The sequence below is a fragment of the Calonectris borealis genome, chromosome 1, assembly GCF_964195595.1.
Source record: "Calonectris borealis chromosome 1, bCalBor7.hap1.2, whole genome shotgun sequence".
In the NCBI taxonomy this organism is placed as follows: Eukaryota; Metazoa; Chordata; class Aves; order Procellariiformes; family Procellariidae; genus Calonectris; species Calonectris borealis.
In genome coordinates, this window is record NC_134312.1 from 73,601,091 (window position 1) to 73,621,950 (window position 20,860).

At 39.9% G+C, this 20,860-nt stretch overlaps 1 protein-coding gene across 3 annotated transcripts in view; it reads left to right on the forward strand.

Moving 5' to 3' along the window:
• The window catches only part of BCAT1 (branched chain amino acid transaminase 1), a 92,144-nt gene that overhangs the window by 28,686 nt on the left and 42,598 nt on the right, over window positions 1-20,860 (forward strand). For 2 of the 3 annotated variants that reach the window (XM_075160413.1, XM_075160395.1), the window contains exon 2: window positions 14,032-14,103. In XM_075160413.1, the coding sequence (XP_075016514.1) occupies window positions 14,086-14,103 (18 nt within the window). In that variant the 5' untranslated portion in view covers window positions 14,032-14,085. Of the gene's footprint in view, window positions 1-14,031; window positions 14,104-19,377; window positions 19,453-20,860 lie in introns of those variants that run through there. The other variant, XM_075160403.1, reaches the window with a different exon arrangement.

The following is a 20,860-nucleotide window of genomic DNA, read 5'->3' on the forward strand; positions in this document are numbered from 1 at the left end:
TCTTCTCAATGCAACTGACTTCAAGTAAAGTTCAAGGCACTGTTAGAATTCTTACAACTTTTGAAAAGGTTCTGTCTAGTAGTTTTCACTTTTGTAATATTTGATGCTAAATTTTCTCAGTTGTGTAATTTTTCCTGTGATATGCGGAAAATAAAACACTGGCAAAACTATATGAAGCACTGAAAAAAGGACACCTTTTTGATTTTCTGGAATGTGAACTTTAAATTACTGTATCTTAAATATAATATATAAACATACCATCCAAAATTGCATATTCTGCTCTTGCAACAAAATTATTAATTCACAAGGTTTTATACAACTGTATATCATCATGCAATTCATTAAAAATCACATAAACTTCAAAAAAACACATCAACTTAAAATCAGCAGTAATAGTATAATTTCTGTCAATGCATGGAGTTACTCATCCTCCAGTAAAATAAAGGAAATTCTTAATCAAAACAATGTGGGGAATAAAACTTTATAGCAAATTTTAATACTTGCAGTATCCTCAACGTATTTAGCAGGCTAGTTGTTAAGTAAGTTTCTTTACCTGCATGATGCAGGTTTTATTTCCCTGATTTTAAAGTTGAGGAGACAGGTGGAGAGGTTAAGTTTTTGATCCTGGATGAATAAAAGCATAAGTCATTTTTTTAATAGGATCTATAGTTTTAAAACATTCAGAAGTACCATAATAATTTTTGAGAACAGAACATCAAGATTTATTAAGATCATTAAATTATCAAGGTCACAGTCAGTGCTAGTGTAAAGAGTCGAAACTGTAAGTCCTTCTGAATCCTGCCTTATATTGTGGCAGTGCCTACTTACAAACTCAAAAAAAACCCTTCCTGATTGCTAGAAAGTATTGCCTGGTGTATAGGGGGTGAAAGCTATAAAAAATGAATAGTTATGTACTGGTATAAAAGTGTAATGTGAGCCAAGTTTAATCCTTACACAACATGAAGTAGTAGTTGTAGCATAGGGATTATAGCATACATTGGCTGCATGGCCACAATTTTTGCCACAGTTGTACATACATGCACGCAGAAAAAAAAATCATATTGTATTCACATGCTCATATATTTGAGGCATTTACCCATCGTGAGTATATCATTCGTTTTTTAAGCAAGTACGGTGGTTAGGTATGCTGTAACCTATTTATACATGCATGGGAACTAAATTGCAGACTCTGCCTTAAATGGATAAACTGTCTTTAGAAACAGAAGTGCAGTTTTCGAGACAAACAAAACAAAGTTTCCCATGCCGGGAAGTGTTTTGTTTCTGTAACCATAAAGCAAGTCCATTGGATTGTTCGACTGTATTTGGTTCGGTTCAGTTTTTTTTCTTTCTATATCCTTCTAACACAGCTGTGCTTTTTTCTAAATCTGATCCTGTGCTGTGGCGCAGGCTTCATCCTCAGTATTACACAGTGCTTTATAGAATACAAAGACAAATTCTATAGTGTATGCTTTTTTCATATTGACAAGTGTCTGTACCATTAGAATAGCTTCATTTTTTAATATTATCCTTTGCCTTTCAACACCTTTTCAGAGATTACTTTTGGCATTTACAGGTTGATTCTCTTCTTGACAACTGGAGATAGAAGTTCAGTGACATCAGCTTTTCTTTCTGTTTCTCCATTGAGCTGAAAATGCTGAAATTACAGTTGCTTCCTTTTGGATCTTCTTTTAAGCGGTTTTGCTGTAGCCAGCAATGTTTTGGTCATGTCAATTGGGCAAAATATTTATTGTGACATACATACAAAATTTATGTTCTGTCCTGCCATTTCCAGGTGAACTGGATCTCAACAGTGGACAAATCAGATCCAATTCTAAATTGTTTGAAGATGCTTAAGATTAGCTTCATAAATTCAGAGATGACAGAGTCATTCCAGTCAAGAGCATCGATAGTCACGTGGGTTGAAGCTAGGCAAAACCCTTGGTTCATGGGGTGTTATAAATAAGTCATTTGTCAAGTTAGATTTATTGAGCTGAACAGGGCTGGTTGATCATTGATACAGATGTTGAACTGTAAGAGGACAAGCCTGCATTACTTGTTATAGGTCTGTTTATTATTTCCATTACTAGTGCCATTTCTTAGTATTTCAAAGATATCATTTTTCTAATAAAGACTGTATCATTCTTGATTTGTGATGACCTTTTGCCATGCTATAATTTTGGCAATTTGTTTGTTTTGTGTGCTTAATGCGTGCTTAATGCTGACACCTCTACAAATACCTCATCTGTGACCATACTTTTTCAAGGCTGCTTTTAATGTGCTGAGTGCTATTTTGCTCTCAAATTCCCTGGGCAGAATCCAGTTTGTTCTGGGCATTGTCAACAAATGATAGGGGATTTCAGATGAAGGGCTTGCTCACAGGGGATTTAGAAAGGACGCACAGGGTAACTTTAAAGTAACTCCAAAATTTTGGAGCGTTATAATGCGTGATTTTTCCCTGTCTTAGAGTTGTTATACAGTTGAATATATACTAAGTAGGTGGAATATCTGGCTTTGTCACTAGTGTAAAATATTTTACCTCTTTTGAGCAGATATCATCAAGAAAAGCAGCTTCTTGTGGCTGTTTTCTTGGTGTTTTTCCACATTCAAGGGAGTAATGTGTGACACTGTATAGTGACACTGTAGTTGTGCTCTGCTTTTCTTGGCTTGTCAGTAAGATTCCATGGGATTATTTACATTTGCTTGCTGTGGTGGATTATGCTCACTACCTTTCGTTGCACCCACTGAAACTCATAAAGACTGTAAAGCAAGGGAAGTTCCTAGCATATTCTGAGCTGGATGTCTATCATGCAAATATGTTCCCTCTCTGTAGTTTGTTGTTAATTTGAACAAGAACACGAACATCATTGTAGGTGCTCTGTTTTCAAACAGGTTCCAAGGATTTTCTCTGCGGGTTAGCTCTGTTCCTAGTGCCTTTTACACCAAGAAGAAAGCTTCAACTTCCTTTCTACTTTGTTGAATTGTGTCCAGTTAAATCAAATTAAGGCAGTGTTTGAACACACAGCAAAAGACACGTCACAAGGATATAACCCAGGCTTTGGTAAAAGCCAGGGAGAGATCTGCCATTACTTCAAACCAATTATGCCAGGCTTACAACCTGCTGGAGCTAGTATAGGCAGGTCTTCTGCAGCCATCACCTGTGTGCTGTTATTCAAGAAGCTTGCACAGGGCATAGCTGTGAGTAGAATACACAGCCAAAACCACATCAATCATTTACACTTGTTCTTCTTCTGTAAGAAGAACTGTAATGGATCTGATGGTTATGTCTCTATAAGGAAGAGGAGCTGTAGATTTAGTTCCTGGGGAGCTGTGCACGCCCTATTCTGGCACCTGTCCACCTCCCAGTGAATTCTCTGAAGCAACTGCCAACCAGTGTGAGGTATGCTGATGGGACAATCTATGCCTAAATTTCCTGTCTGTAGAAGAGACAGATATTTCTGCCTTCCTTCACTTAGGTGTTGTAACTCTAGAAGCAGTATTAATTTTTAAGGCTTCTAGGTATTACAATGAGAAGATTAATTTAAAGCTTATAAATAATGAAGGTCTCATTTCTTTATCTGGAACAAACAGTAAAATAACTGCAAGCATCATACAGACCAGCCCACCATCAGAATTCAAGAGAAAGCACAGTATTTGCAACACCTCTAGACAAAGTTTGCTGTCTTTCTGGGTTTTTTTTAATACCCTGGCTTTCATCACCTGCTGAAAGAGATGTACTAGATCACTCAATCCACTGTAAGCCTTGAAAGCTCAAATCTGGGTCCTTCTGCAGCATTGTGGCCAGATGTCCAGGCAGAACACATTTCTAGGTGAATACAGTTCTGCCTGCAAGCAAAAAACGGGGACTATGCTCAGCCATTTGAAAAGACCAACATAGTAGAGAAGCACATTTAAAAGGAGTACTCCTCTGACTAGTCAGCCAGAGTGTACCTGCAGTATTGAGCCCATTCAGATCCCCAGGTTAGATAGCTGCTGCCATGCTTTATCAACTTCATCTGTTGGACACTTAACAGCTAAACAAACCACTTAGGAAGCAGGGAACAGGCAATAACTGCGCTAACAGCCTAATGCAATACAGAAAGTCATGCTTCTTATGCTTTTGCACCAGTGGCATTTGATACTCAGTGATGAATTAAATAGGCCATGCAAAGTTATCAGAGCTAGATGTGATATCAAGCCAGCATATGTCTGCCCTTTACAGACCAGCAACCATATGCACAGTTGCATAATGTTTTATTGTAGTTAGTGTTATTCGAGAGCCAGCTGTGTAAGTTACTGTTTTATTATCTCTAGTGGAGAGAGTATACAGGGGACTGTATACAGGACTTGTGGTGAAAAAAGTAACTCCTTTCTCCTCCAAAAGCTTTTTTTTTTCCTCCCAGAGCTTTTGTTTTCAGTGTGTGATTCATCATTGCTCAGCCTTATGTAAACCTTTATTCCAGTGCAAAATGGACTTAAATGGGACACAGTCTAAGCACTCTGAGAATAGCTACAAATGACCCCTTATACAGGCCAGTGATTCAGGCCTGACCCTGTGTTTCTTCTGGTTCCACTGTAGTTATGAGGGAGCTTGCAAACAGGAGTATGTCCTTAAATACAGGTTTTTGTCTGCTAGCTCTTTTCTTTAAGCATGTCAGTTCTCATTTTGGAATCCATCACTGTCTCTGCTGCAGTTTGGGTTTTTTTTTTTTTCCTAGGAGTCTACAATGATTTATTTGCAAACTGCAGAAACTTTGGTCTCCTGCACTAAATTGTCTGCTTCCAGTTCTAAATCCTTAGTAACTCTTCAGACAATGATTTTATTTATTTCTGCTGTGTATGCATTCATGTTATTCACATTATCATTTGGTAATTGCATCAAGCCACTTGCCTTGGTCATCAGCTGCAGGATATGTGTGTAGTTTCCACCATCAGGGAGTTTCACAAATAAATTGTAAGCTATATTTTATGTATCTTTAAATCAGATCTGTACTTTACATGTACAGCTGTCTCAGGGTAAAAAATATAGCCAGTGTAACTGAATCCCTGAGGTAAATAAGCAGAATAATTTTTATTTTGCTTATGCTCATCTTTGCTGGTATAACAGTGCAGTTAAAAATGTATCCCATAGCCCTGGTTAACTTTACTATAAAATCTTAAAATGCTAATTTAGTACCTGGCATTATAGAATACATGAGCAAAGAGAAATGTTAGAGAAAACGTAATGAACACAAGCTTACTTGTGGTTAACAGCAAAGCCCTTTTACAGTTGTAGGGGAAAGTATGTAATAGCATTTATACCCTTTCTTGTTGCCAGTTTGATGTAAAAGGTCTCATATCAATGAGAACTGGGCCTAAACACAATAAAACCAGGGTGACTTTCAGAATTTTCATTTATTTTGTTTGAGCAATAACCGTATCACATATCACGTGAGACACTATCTAGTTAGAAAACAGGCAGATGAATTTATAGGTCAACTAGATCCAGCTGGTTGCTTTAACATGTTTTTCTTTATGCCATTCTAGCAAACAATGCACTTGTTAAAAACCTAATTAATGCTAGAGCCGACAAACAAACCAACAAAAGAGGCACTTAGAGGCACTGTTCATAGGAGTTAGAGATGGAAGAGCTCCATTAGGTCATCTGCTTATTCCCCTAATAGTACGAGACTGTTTTCCTCAATCAGAAGGGAAGAGTCGGTGAAATAAGCAAGAGGGCAAAGACAGAGGAAATGGCACTGAGGAGTGACAGAGTAACAAAAGGGTCATAGGAAGGAACACAAACAAGAACAGTATGAGCAGTGGCTTAGAAATCAAGGTTAAAGCACATTGCATTTGGAGGTCATTCGCGAAGAGGATTTCTTTAGAGTACTTGCCTATTTCTGTAAAGAAAGTAGGAAGAAGGATTGTATGGTTGTGCAGGAAATATATTAAGACCGAAAAAACTATTGAATAAAGGACACCACACAGAGATGTGCAGCTGCTTTGTGTCCTGTATTGGATGGGGCTGGTGGTAGGTTTTCAATATTTTTCAGTTGGGAGTCAACACTTGAGACTCCATGTTGTATGAATGTAATTCATAGCTCATGTTGTAAATTTTCTGAAATATCTGGCAAAATAATTTTAGCCTGAAGCTGAACAGATCCCTGGTCAGGTTCTCCTTAGAATTAGTTACAACAAATTAATCTATTTTCTATTTCTAGTGAACTCTTTTCTTCCCTTTAGCCTTCTTGATAATCCAGTTTGTCAAGCACACGTTCTTTTTGGATTTCAGAAGTAGTTATCCTTCACCTTGCCTTGCCTTGCTACCTTTCAGGTGAACTGATACAAGCTGTCTTGTACAACAGGTTACTGAACTCATTCAAATATTAATTTAAACACTGCATCAAAAAAATGGCATTATTTCCTAGAGAGGTTTCTCGCCTGAGTGCTGACTGCAATGACTTTACTTTGGCAACATTGTCCTGCATTTATTTAATCTTGTGAAACCTGCTTGGTCTGCTTTTAGAGTTGTGATATAGCTATAAATGTTACTAAATATGAATCTTGGATGGACTAGCTGAGTATTTCCATTTCTTTATGTTCTCTGTTTTAAGGTTTTTCTAACCAATAAGTTGTGCTCATATAATCTGAATTGTCTTTTATTTAAACATAATAAAAACAGTGATACTTGTTTTAAAGGAGCATATTTCAGTTTTATTCAAACTACTTAAATTGCTTTAAATTAAACCAAATAAACTGCGCAAGCTAGAACATAAGTGCCTGCACAGTCTTTTGGACTAATTTAATGATAATCTGTTTAAATTTAACCTTACTTTATGCAATGCAGCTTTCTTAGATAAAGAAACTCTTGTATGTTCTAAGCCCTGATGCTTTCACTCTGATGCAAAATTATCATTAAATAATGTGGAAGCTTTCTTTTTCTGCTATGCTAGTTGCCTTGTATTTTTCTTTATTGTATACTGTTATTACACTGTCTCACTGTTTAACCAACATTAGCGCCGGCTCAAGGTTGAACAAGCAGCCACAGTAAGGTGATAATGCCTAGCTGACAAGGCATCAGGGCAGATACATGTTAGGTAAGAGTAGTCTTAAAGAAACATATTGGAAGTGCAGAAATCAACACAAATGAGAATTCTTGGCAAACTAAGTAAAAAGCTAAGCACTGAAACTGTGTATGCCAAACTTTGTGTTCCCCCCTTCCCCAGCCCCAGTGCTGATCTGTGCATACATTGAGGTGTATCATTGGAGCTGCTCTGGGATTTGTGCCATACATGTTCTTTGAATTTGTTATTGAAGACTGGCAAGGCACATGGAGAATGCTCCAACCAACCAAACAAAGATAACTCAAAGATCTCTGTTTGGCTTGATAAGTGGTTAGAAATACAATTTAAGAATTAATCTTCTTACTCCTTCTGTCTTGATTTTGAAAAGAGTAGATTTAAAAGAAGTTGTGTGGATAAGGCGTGCCATGCTATCATGTAAATGACCCAGCCCAATGAACATACTTGGTGACACTTGCATGGTAACACACACGTATGTGTATGTTCACGTTCACATACATACAATATAAAGACAGTATTAAAATATTTTTATATCATGCAACTACTCCTACGGCAGCTGAGGTGAACATGCCTGGCTGTTAGATTCCATAAATGAGCTTCCTGAGCTCTGGAAGTCTTTAATAAATGTCGTTAAGTAAACATCTTTTTAGCTGATATTAAAAATAGTATTATATGACTTGGCCCTACAGCAATATTCAGAATTTCTCTCTCAGTGTGACAGTGGGTGGATTTTTTTTTTTAAAGCTATAAGCATCATTACTGTTTTTTTCTGCAAATTCATCTTTTATGTGATGTAGCTGCCAAATTGTATTAACATTTCCTAGGGGCAGATTAAAACTGTTTTGAAGTCATGGAAGTGTTTTATATGACTGTGGCAATACACAAAATATGTGGCATTTGTGCACATTGGACTCTATTTTATACCTGGAACAGAAAGGCAACTCTGATTTGTATGGCTTTGAATGCCGAAGTATGTGTCATCACACATCTGATTTGGCTCACCTGTAGGCAGTACCATAGTATAAGTCAGGTATTGAATTTATTGATCTGCTAGATTCCTGGAATCTGATAAGTATTCTAATTTCATTATCCTTCCAGTGTAAATTAGAGCATGAAATATTTCGTAGACACTTAGTAGCCAGAAGCAAGCACAGGAAAAAGCAGTGAGACACTGTTTTAGCTTGGAGAAATGTCTCAGAAAGGACTTTCTGCATTGAAAACTGTTTTTCATATGACTTCTGACTGAGAGGAAACTCCCACTCCATCTTTGCTGGGGCCTGATGACTGCTACAAGATAGTCTTGGTTTTAAGTTTCTTTGCATAGCAGGAGAAAGTGTTGTCTCAGTAGAAGGAACTGTAGGCAGCACAGCTGTGTATCTGTGGCTTATTTGCTTCTTTAGGTTCTCATCCTCCATGAATAGCCAATGCCTGCCAACAAAGCACAGTGTGTTTACAATTCTTTTGTGGGCATGAAACTGGGTTTTCAGATGTTCCCTGTCACTGGTAGTACTCTAACCAGGGCACTGGTGCTGTTGACGAAATTCTCACTCAGAGTGGGAACATCAGAGCTGTCTGTGGGCTGACTTGGATAAGCACGCAGTGGTGAAACCAAAAAGATGACTAAGGATTTTGTGAAACTGCAGATCTTGAGTTGTTTTGAAAAGCAGCCAGTAAGATTTCCTAGCTGAAATTGTGAACTCTGTAGAAATTATTTGCAATTTATTTCTTAACTCCTACCTTCCACTAGGAAAAGTTTTCTGTTCCCTAGTGGTGAGCAGAGTTATCAAACAACAGGGAAAATTAAGTGAGCACAGAACTGATTAAAGAATTAGATTGCTTTGAAAAAGGGTGACAAAGTACATGGCATATAGAGGTAACTGCAAATTTTTTTTTTTGAGAACTGGTGCCTTTTTTTTATTAAATAATGTCATACACCATAGGTTAAAGAAATGCAGTTTGCAGCTTAAGTTTACAGTGATGAAGCTTCTGATAATCTTCAATTCCTATTTCATAACTGAGGATGAGCCTATGGGATAATGGGGAGGTAAAACCTAAGAATAGCAGTTCGACAAAGGATCTGATAGAATCGCAGTTTATAGAACAGATAATCCCAAATGAGAACAAAGACATTGGTGCTGCCACTGGGTTTCAAAAGCCAGCAAGTGTGAGGGCACAGAAAAAACTAAGGCAGACTCATGTAGTCTAGGAAGTCTAGGGAGTTTAGGGAGGAGATGAACCTGTTTTTGTAGCAGAAGGTCCTTTGAGCTGAAGGACGAGTGATCTGACTGCATAAAGAGGTAGGTTCTCTGTTTTGAAGAAGCTGTGAGATGCAGGAGGATACCCTAAAAGATGAGCATAACTAGAGGCATGGCAAAATGGTAATAGTGAAGCTGGTTGAGTGCTCTCTCAGGTCAATACTTTGGCTACGAGGTCTCATGCCTGCAACAGAACAGCAGTCAGAGGAGGTGTGCCAAAGACAGCAGGGAAAGCCAAGAGGCATTGATTGGAGCATCCTGATGCTAAAAGATGTTGAAAATGCATATGTCTAACATCTGAGGACCAAATGCAGGAACTGGATGCTCAAGTTTGGGAAGGCTCTAGCAGAAGTGCAGGTGACAACTATTAAGTATAAAATTTCCAAAACTGCTGCTAAGTGTTACACACACAATGGTCCTTCGCATGTTGGGAGGAGACTAACTTCCCTAAGGCTTACCTCTCCTTTACATAAGAGTTAGATTGGAAGTAAGCACTAATGTGAGGGAGCACTATTGACCAACTGAGTATATTGTGATTACTTTTGTAAATGCTAAAGGATTTGCAATGATTATTATAGCATTGAGATCTTCTATAGAAGTAAAAACAGAATTACTCATCACCAGGTCTTTATTTTAGTAGTGTTTCTCAGTGATACAATGACATATAAACCCCATTTTTAAACAAAATTTAATCTAGTATAATGCTTTACACTTTTTTTCTCACACAGGTTTTACAGCAATGATAAAATCAATGTGCAATTTCAATATTTTTGAAGGAAAACTGTGAAATACTGTCCTATTTCCAATCTGGAAAAAGCGGTTACATATACCATAAAGAAAATGTTGTTAGCTCAACACTACAACATAGGAAATACTGTCATGCTTGCGTAATTGCATAGCAGCTTGGTACAGACTTGGATGACTTTTGAGGAGACATTGACCCAGTGGCTCAAATGTATCTTTAGGATAACATCAGTGTTTTAATGGATGCAGTTTTAAATCTACCATACTATTAAACACAAAGGGCAAATTTATGCTTGGCATATCTCCCTTAGCAATGTTGGCACTAAACCAGGGAGTAATTTTCCCTATTGCTTTTAACAACATGTTTCAGATTTAAAAGCCATGGAGCCATTAAAATATTACTCCATCAATTAGAAAGTAATTGTGGTATGTCTTTCTAATGCTGAGGGATTAACTCAATTTAATCTCAGTGTGGTTAACAAAGGCAGTTAGCTACTTGCTTTAAATATGAGTTAAATCTGTAAAACATAATGACTTCATGGAGAACAGGATTGGCCCCATATGCCCAGAAAATGGATTGTGGACTTCACTGAGTTGAATGGGAACCTTGAACTGAAGGGCAACATGATCGAGACCCTAGGAGCTCTTCCTGCACATGGTCCACACTTGAAATTCACATACAAGTTTTGTATCTTTTTGAAGATCGTGAAAGAGAATATTAAACTATATCCAGCTTTGGTCCTCTCTGTGTTGATGCCAACACTTGCTTTAGGGCAACTTCATAAAGCAGAGATGGGAAGAAACTGAAGCATAATGATTGATTATTTGTTAGTATTTGCTGTCACCAGTAATTATTACTAGAAAATGCAACTTTGCATACTAGATATTAGACAAAAGCCAGTAATGGAGCTGGAGCTGCCTGAGAAATTCTTGCTCTACAGCTGGCAATTCCCATCCTGTTAGCTGGTAACCAGCACAGTTTCCATCCTAATTCACTGCAGTGCAGAGAAAAATCAGTTGGCTTAATTCATCTGCAGAATACTTAACTATTAGAAACTGATGGTGTCATGAAGGCCTTCTGGGATTTTATCACTGAATTTGGAAGTATTTGAAGAATTAGAGGGAAAGCAAGGACCTATTATACAGTCCTTAGTTCAGACTGTCCCTCAGTTTGGGTAACACTTTAGTCCTGCTAGGGTCTGACACTAAATGCCATTGAACACTTTACCAAAAAGACTTGTCTTTCTGGAGTAAAAAACCGTAAGCTTTAAGGCAAATAAAACATATTTCTAATAAGGTTTTAGGGTAAAGCATATTGGTACATTGTAAAGAGATTTGTGATTTTTCTCGGCAGATCCTCCTCTAGTTGGTAGGAAGGAGCCTGTAGCCGTGATTGCATGTCTCGCTGTAGAGGGTTAGGAAAAAAAAGGAACGGAAGGGTTAAAGCTGATGGTGAGAAAAGGCAGGAGGGATGTTATGGCCTCCCTGGGGCATTGGGGGGGAGGGGAGAGGAAGTGAGATCTGCTGTGGCTGGGAGTTTGCTTTTTGTTTTGTTGGTAGCAAGCCTGCTATCTGTTAAAGGCTCACTGAAGATACCACGCTTTTCCCGCCCCACCCCCCTCCCGCCCCCGTTTGCTGTATCCCCAAGATCTGCAAAAAGGGGAAAAAATCATGTTATTTGCCTTGTGTGTGTCATGCTTCACAGCCCGTGAGCCTTGGCCCCACAGATTGGTGGCTGGTGTCTCCCTGGCACTGCCATCCACCCTACACACAGCCCTCCTTGAAGGGTGAGGGCTGCTCTCTGTTTAGGAGCTTGGGGCAGGCTGACCATGAAGGGTTTCATGTGCGCCTCTTTCCTTCGGGGGATTATACCTTTGGCCTGGGGCTTTCCTGCCTGGGCTGGGACTTCTCACCCAAGATGCAGCAAGGTTGAGGGAGAGGTGGCAGGGGGAAAGGCAGCCACCAAGTGGTGAGCAGCCAGTGCAGGCTCCTGCTAGGGCTTTTCCCTTGTAGGGTTGAAAGCCCCTTGCCTGTCAGCCCTAGCAACAACATCCCTTAGTGCCTCTGTTTTTCCTTCACCCCCTTAGACAGCCCCTCTGACCAGCCTGACTGTTTCCCCATGCCCACCCATCCCTGGCCTCATCTCAGCAGCTAGCCATCCCTTCTGCCATTCCCTGCATCTTGCCAGTTGTGCTTCCCTTAAGCCATCCTCCTAGCCATCCCCTTCATGGCCCATCCCCCAGTCAGTGTTGCTCCTGGCACCTTCCTCCCTCTCCCAAACCTCTGCCTCCACTTCACCTTTCCAGCTCTTTCTTAAAGGCTGCTGGAAACAAGAAATGCTGTCAGGGCTGTATTTGTCTCCTTCGCTCCATGCTGTTGGGTATAATATGCATTTACTGGCCACTGGCAAGGAAGGTCTAGCTAGTGCACGAGGGTCCACAAAGATGCTAGCCTGATGCTGTGGAAACTGGGGATCTTGCTTTTAGGTAGATGGCTTGCCCCTGTCTGTGTTATTCTTCTGTTGCTGAAGAGAAGGATGCCTAGAACTATCACTCCTTTCCTTTCAGTTCCTTTCTAGCATGGTGAGTGGCAGAACCTTTAAGTTCAATATAGTAGATAATTCAAAATACTCTGGTTATGTATTTATACAGGTGGGCATTCCTTATCGCTGTCTTCATCTTTCCCTTTTTCTGCCATTCTGCCTAGTTAGGCTTCTCTGAGAAAAGGAAAAAGCAAATCTGTTAGGTGGATGCCTTAGTAGAGAAACTGGGATCTGATGGAATTGTGTAAAAACACTATTTATTCAGCTTTGAATGAAAGACTTGTGATGTTGTCCATACCCTTCCACACTTCAGAGCGATAATCTAATCTAAGACGTTGTCTCTCCTATAAAGCCTAAAATACAGTTGTGCAAAATAATGCAACTGAAGTAAAACTAAAAACCTAGAAGGTAGAAAGTTGAGCTAAGAAACTACCAAAACGTTCTTGCTCATATATTTCATAGAATCATAGAAAACTTTGGATTGGAAGGGACCTTTAAAGGTCATCTAGTCCAACCCCCCTGCTGTGGGCAGGGACATCTTCAACTAGATCAGGTTGCTCAGAGCCCCATCCAATCTGACCTTGAAAGTTTCCAGGGATGGGGCATCTACCACCTCTCTGGGCAACCTGTTCCAATGTTTCACCACCCTCATTGTAAAAAATGTCTTCCTTATATCTAGTCTAAATCTACCCTCTTTTAGTTTAAAACCATTCCCCCTTGTCCTGTCGCAACAGGCCCTGCTAAAAAGTTTGTAACCATCTTTCTTATAAGCCCCCTTTAAGTACTGATAGGCTGCAGTAAGATCTCCCCAGAGCCTTCTCTTCTCCAGGCTGAATAACCCCAACTCTCTCAGCTTTTCTTCATAGGAGAGGCATTCCATCCCCCGATCATTTTTGTGGCCCTCCTCTGGACCTGCTCCAACAGGCCCATGTCTGTCTTGTGCTGAGGGCCCCAGAGCTGGACGCAGTACTCCGGGTGGGGTCTCACCAGAGCAGAGCAGAAGGGCAGAATCACCTCCCTCGACCTGCTGGCCTCACTTCTTGAGATGCAGCCCAGGATACGGTTTGGTCTTCTGGGCGAGCACACATTGTCGGCTCATGTCCAGCTTTTCGTCCACCAGTACCCCCAAGTCCTTCTCGGCAGGGCTGCTCTCAATGCCTTCATCCCCCAGCCTGTATTGATACCGGGGGTTGCCCCGACCCAGGTGCAGGACCAGTCCACCCATCAAATCCATACCTCTCTAGTTTAGAGGGAAGGATGTTGTGGGGGACCGTGTCAAAGGCCTTACAGAGGTCCAGGTAGACGACCTGATGACGAAGTCTGAGTGATCATTCAATACAATCTGTCCCTAAAAAGAATTAACTGAATGTGTATAATTTTTTCTGCAAAGAGCATTGATTTTGATTTCCTCTGTTTTTATTTCTTCTAGGGCTGTCAAAATGAGTGCACAGCTGGAGGATGTTCGGGAGAAACAACAAAGCGTATGACTGAATCTTTCAAGGTATGTTGTTTGTTAACAGAGAAGTGTCTGAAGCATTTCAGTAGATGGTGCCAGACAGCATCTGTAACATTGTAGTGATTGTTGTGCAGGCCTTCATAGCTACTGACACGCTTGAACGTCATAATTCTGTAAATAATTCTGTAAGTTGCATTTGCTGAAAATGTTTTCAATGTAGAAATTAGGAATGTTACAAGAAGAACTTTGATTTATTATAGTTTCAGGTACCAGCTAAAAGGCTAGTAGTCATTAGGCAAAAATTAAAATGGATTTTATTTTTAACTCTTATCTGCTTCAAAAGCAATACAAATAAAGATTGATTCCCCCCATTAAGTTTTTTCCCAAACAAAGTCTATGTAACACTCTATTATTTGTTAAACTTTGGCATTATGAATGGTATTCATAGTAGGTTTTTCCATCTGGTCTCAAAGTTGCAGATCTCAGAGGGACTCCAAAGTACACCACAGCTCTGGCACATTATCAGCACTCAACAAGCAAACAGGGCTATGATAATAAGGAATGCTGAGCAGCTGCCAGGAACTGACATGAAATTGAATCCCTCTTTTTTTATTTTAATCTTATGCTTAGAACTGAGCTCAGTTAAGATGTCACTCTTTTCCTCTGCCTCCTTCCTGAATGCAGTGCTAGTAACTAAGAGCTCATTTTGAACACTGTATGGACACAGATGTCAACTTTTAATTTTCTGTTGGAAATGTAAAGCCCATCAGCATGTGCTCCTTTGAATTCTACCTTCTGTCCTCATTCTCTTTTTTTTCTGCCTCTCATACTTCTTTTGCCTTTATTCCTTATGTCACACATCTGTAATTCTTTCTCCTCCTCTCTTTCCCTGCTTTACAATCTTTAAAAAACCTCATCTAATTTTGCAGATGTTTAAAAATAGTACCCAGAAAAAAGCAACGTCACTTGTGCTTTTTCAGCAGTTCCCTTCCTGTTATTGCTGACTGTTCTCAGCAGTACATGAGATGAAATTATAATGATACACTTTGTAACTGTTATGTTCTTCCTGATTTTTTGGGCAGTGTCACTGCTGTGCAGTCATCTGAATTATGCTTAAGTAGTTATTTCCCTTTTAGTTGCCAGGCTTTAACCAGATATGGAAAATAAATGCTGCAGAAAATGTGCTGGAGTCCTTGATAAGATTTATTCTGATGCTGGTCTCATTGAAAACAGCAAAGAATTCTTGAGAGTCCATGACTACAGAATTTTGCCATGTAGCAACATGCCATTTAATTTCTTTTTCCCCATTCTCAGCCCTTCCCAGTTCTTTTCTTCCTCATTTCTTTGCGTTGTGTCTCTCTGGCAATTCTGCCCAAGAAGGAAGATGACTTTTCAACCGGAAGGTCTGATTTGGAAAATGTTGACAAAAACAGACATGCAACCAGTTTTGAAACACCAAGAATTCAGAAATATGGAGTGCAGAGCTTTTTTGTGAATTCACCTTTAATAAATAAACAAGATAGATCTCAGTAGATTCATTCAGTAGAGTGTGCTAGTGTATTTAAAAACAAAAATTGCTTTACAGAGAAGATACTCTTGTGTAACCACACTGTACTGTTTCGTTCCACTCATTGATGTAGTCTGGAAGGAAGATAGACAGAGTGGCAAAAAACTCTGATAGTGTTTGGGTCATAGGTGAACTGGGCATAAACTAAAGCAGACTTAAGGCAGATTTAATCATACCAGCAGTCAAGCAGGAGCCTTACCAAAGCTCCAAATATTGGATGGCACAAAATTGGATTTAATCCAATTTCCTTTCCATTGATACTTGTATGTCAGCCAGAATGGCAAATCGTTGTAGTGGAGAGTCTGTATGGGGGGAAAAATATATTAGCAGGTGGGACAGATGGTCATAAAGGGAATAATACTGGAAAAAACAGCTGGCTCAGGCTGAAGTCTAATTTGTAAGTCCATTCCTGCCTTATGGCTCTGTTTCTGAAGATTAGCTACAGTCACCAGAAAGGGGTGACTTTAGAAAAATAAATAAATAGTTTTTTAGAAAATATTGTACTGTGAGGGGGTGGGTATGGAAGTTATGATGGGAATACAGGCACTGATTGCAGTGTCATGCATTATAATAATTATTTGCAGTCTCTTTAACTTCATTGTCAAATTAAAAAGAAAAACTTTATAAATGAAGGAAGAAATAACACCAGACAATGACAAATAAAATAGCTTGGACTCACTCTAGGGAACTTCACAAACATTTCTGTGGAAGACAGTTACGGTTACAATTTCAGAAACTATAGCTAATAATATTTCAAAGGAATCAAGTTGACCCATGGAGCTGACTGTGCTGAAGAAAGCTGCAATTTTGTGCCAGTAACCTAAGTGGTCCAAGACTGTGGGAATGTAGGAAACAGGGTATGGTTTTGTTTTATGCTTACATAAAACATATTGTTTAAAGTGGATGATGGCCAAAGTTTGAATGCCAGATTAGCCCTCTGAAGACATTTCTTTTTAGAATGCAGTACTGTGCTTTTTAGGTGGGGTGTGCTTCTTTGAATTTTACTGCAATTTCTGCCTGACTTGGAAAGGTGGACTCGGAGAGTCCCTATACACTGGGAGGGAAGGAATGAAATGCTACCTACAGCTTTCAGCAAGCAGTGAGCCCCTCCGCTAGCTGCTCGTTGTTTTCGATTCTCATGGGCTTCTCTTAAGACAATAGGTCAGAATTGGCACCTTGTTAATTTAACTGCTACTGAACTACCTTAATTTGACTCACTTCTGCAGTTAAAAATCTCATCCTGACAGGTCTGTGATTTACAAGACACTTGATGTATCACATTTAGAGTTGACACATGACCAGCGATCTTGGAACATATAAGAAACATCGAAGGAAATAGTTTTTATGCTAGAGTTTCCTGTATTGTTGAAAATGTGAAGTCTCCAGGATTTACCTACCCAGCTCTTTCCACTAGAGTGAAATCTTCCTCCCTCCCCCAAATGTTGTATGCACATATTTATATATTTATTTATTTAAATAACTGGTTGTGGTTTGTGACAATAACGTAAGAAGTTATACTTGTAGTTTTTGCCTATTGTTAGCATTGGATCTCTAGAAAGGGAGTATAAAACCAGTAACGGAAAGTGCAGTCATCCTCTTTACCACTAAATGTATTTCTGAATGTTGAATCAAGAAATGCACATATCTGTTTTTGCTCTTATACATGTTTTTTTGCATTCAGTAATACCGTGAAATAGCACACAGTTATGTCTAAGGCACTTAATGTTTATGATTAAAAATCTGGTAATTTCTTTAATGCATTCATTCTGCTTATTGTACTGTCACAAGGCAGAATGAATGTTGTTTGGATAATGTAGTGGTCCATTTCCATATGTAATTCTAAATTGGTTTCTTTTAATGTGTATATTAGCTCTGACTTTGAATTCATGATACTTGGTCTTAAGAAACTAAAGGCATCTATGATTGCCTTTTCTTTCCCTCATGTTATTAATCCATATCCAGAAAGATGATTTTAATTTTTATGTAACCTTTTGTCATGGAATACTCTTTGAGATACTGATACATGGAACACTTTAAGAAGGTATTATCTACTCCTACTGTGTTTCTCTGTGTTTTAATGATCTGAAGCTATGTAGAAGAAGAATTAGTTGGGCATCTTAATGGAGCAAAGTTCAGTTCTTTTGTTTTAATTTTTAACAGCCTATTTAGTGTACCAAAATGGTGCAGACCTTCTAGGGAATACTGGCTAGTCTGCTATGCCAAAGCAGAATAAAGTACCTGCGGTTTACAAGTGGATCTGGATTGACTGGCTAATATGAAGACTTACGGTAGTGGAATGAAAAATGTTTAAGTAGAGCTTCTGTATCTGAATGGCTCCTCATAGAATCATAGAATCATTAAGGTTGGAAAAGACCTCTAAGATCATCCAGTCCAACTGTCAACCCAACTCCACCATGCCCCCTGAACCATGTCCCTAAGTGCCTCATCTACACGTCTTTTAAATACTTCCAGGGATGGTGACTCCACCACTTCCCTGGGCAGCCTGTTCCAAGGCCTGACCACTCTTTCAGTAAAGAAATTTCTCCTAATGTCCAGTCTAAACCTCCCTTGGCGCAACTTGAGGCCATTTCTTCTCGTCCTATCACTTGTTACTTGGGAGAAGAGACCAACACCCACCTGGCTACAACCTCCTTTCAGGTAGTCGTAGAGCATGATGAGGTCTCCCCTCAGCCTCTTCTTCTCCAGGCTAAACAGTCCCAGTTCCCTCAGCCGCTCCTCCTAAGACTTGTGCTCCAGGCCCTTCACCAGCTTTGTTGCCCTTCTCTGGACACGCTCCAGCACCTCCATGTCCTTCTTGTAGTGAGGGGCCCAAAACTGAACACAGTATTCGAGGTGCGGCCTCACCAGTGCCAAGTACAGGGGCACGATCACCTCCCTGCTCCTGCTGGCCACACTATTTCTGATACAGGCCAGGATGCCATTGGCCTTCTTGGCCACCTGGGCACGCCGCCGGCTCATGTTCAGCCAGCTGTCAGTCAGCACCCCCAGGTCCTTTTCCTCCGGGCACCTTTCCAGCCACTCTTCCCCAGGCCTGTAGCGTTGCATGGGGTTGTTGTGGCCGAAGTGCAGGACCCGGCACTTGGCCTTGTTGAACCTCATACAGTTGGCCTCTGCCCATCGATCCAGCCTGTCCAGGTCCCTCTGCAGAGCCTTCCTACCCTCCAGCAGATCAACACTCCCACCCAGCTTGGTGTCATCTGCAAACTTACTGAGGGAGCACTCGATCCCCTTGTCCAGATCATTGATAAAGATATTGAACAGGACCAGCCCCAGTACTGAGCCCTGGGGAACACCGCTCGTGACCGGCCGCCAACTGGATTTAACTCCGTTCACCACAACTCTCTGGGCTCGGCCGTCCAGCCAGTTTTTTACCCAGCGAAGAGTGCACCTGTCTAGGCCATGAGCCGCCAGCTTCTCTAGGAGAATGCTGTGGGAGACAGTGTCAAAGGCTTTACTGAAGTCCAGGCAGACCACATCCACAGCCTTTCCCTCATCCACCAGGCAGGTCACCTGGTCATAGAAGGAGATCAGGTTGGTCAAGCAGGACCTGCCTTCCATGAACCCGTGCTGGCTGGGCCTGATCCCCTGATTGTCCTGCACGTGCCTTGTGAGCGCCCTCAAGATGAACCGCTCCATAATCTTCCCCAGTACCGAGGCAGGCTGACAGGCCTGTAGTTCCCTGGATCCTCATGTTACTCTAAATAACTCTGAGTATTCCCACAGAGTCTTCTGCAGCAGACCCAACCTTCCCAGGCTCGAAGCCAGTGGGATGCGAGCTCATGGCAGACTGGAAGCTATATAGGCAGGTTAGTGCAGTGCTGTGCCCAAACTAATAATCCCTGTTGAGATCTTGAACTTGCTAGACTGAATATACAGTGTTATGCTAATATGTTTGCATGGCTTCCAGTTTGAAGCTAGCTGATATCTAGCTGTGTGAGGTGCTGGATATAATGAATTTTCTGTAATGATGTATGGTTTAGTATTTGTTTCTCGCATTGCTATAATGTTTTAGAGCCTAGGCTGTGAACTAGCTGACATTGAGGTAGATATTGTACAAATTAGAACATGAAGATTATTTCCATGCTAGAGGTATAACTTACAAGTAAACAACCAATATCTCTGACAGTTTTTCCACAGAATCTAAAATATATTTTACCTCTGGATGAAGTATGAAGAAACTGAAAATTTATTTCCAATGCAGGCATTTGTGGTTCAAATTGAGAGATTGCCAGTGAAAGTTTTACAGACATTGATCTTGTTCTTGGAGGTCTCTTCACACAAATGTAGTTGTTCCTTGTAATAGGACCTTTAGTTGTATGTTTTAAAATGTGTAGCCTTTGCATGAAATGACTGTGAACTTGGTTGGCTCTATGCAAAACATACTGTGTTGATTCCGATTCTCTGCCTTGTTTCACGTTCTTGACAAATAATGCAATAGCATTAAAGATAAAGAACAGTTCTATATCTTACCCTGGAAACATTAACATTATAAATAAGGTAGTATTACAGGAGTAATCTATGCAGTTAAGAGGTAGATGAGATGTTATTGCAGTATGCAGCATTTCTTGTTATATACTGTACATTAGAAAGAGTTGGAAAAAATCCTTTTTTCTGTGGAGAAAAATATGCCTAATTTCAAAACAGTCTTTCAGAGGAAAATCTGACTAATTATTGCGTTTTCTATGTTTACATTAATGAAACTACATTACCGTAATTCATTACCATGTTTATACTAAAGAAACTCAAGTGCGTCTATAATTTGTGCCAAATATAGCGGGATGTAGGATTCCTTACTGTGGGAATTGGGAGAGGAACTAATCCATTTTGAGATATTAGACAGTTTTAAGCTTTATTTTAGAAAACTATTTTATATGTGAAAAGGTTGCTGACAGAGATAAAGAATAAACAATTTTCCACCCCGTTTTTTTAAAGAAGAAAATTGTTTCTTCACCATATTTTCTTCCTCCCCAGCCAATGCAAAGATTAACAATGTATAAAAATACAGAATAGTCTGGTTTTTTGAAACATCTTTTTAAATCTGAACTAATTGACTGTATCACATTGGCACAACATTAGAGTTACGTGGTGAAAGTTCCACTCCTTGAAGACTTTAGGAAGTACATAGCACTTCTCTTGTGTTTTCATTTTATACGAGCAGTAGGTAAAGTTTCTGACATGCTCGGAGCATATGGATCAAGGGAACGCTGAAATGTT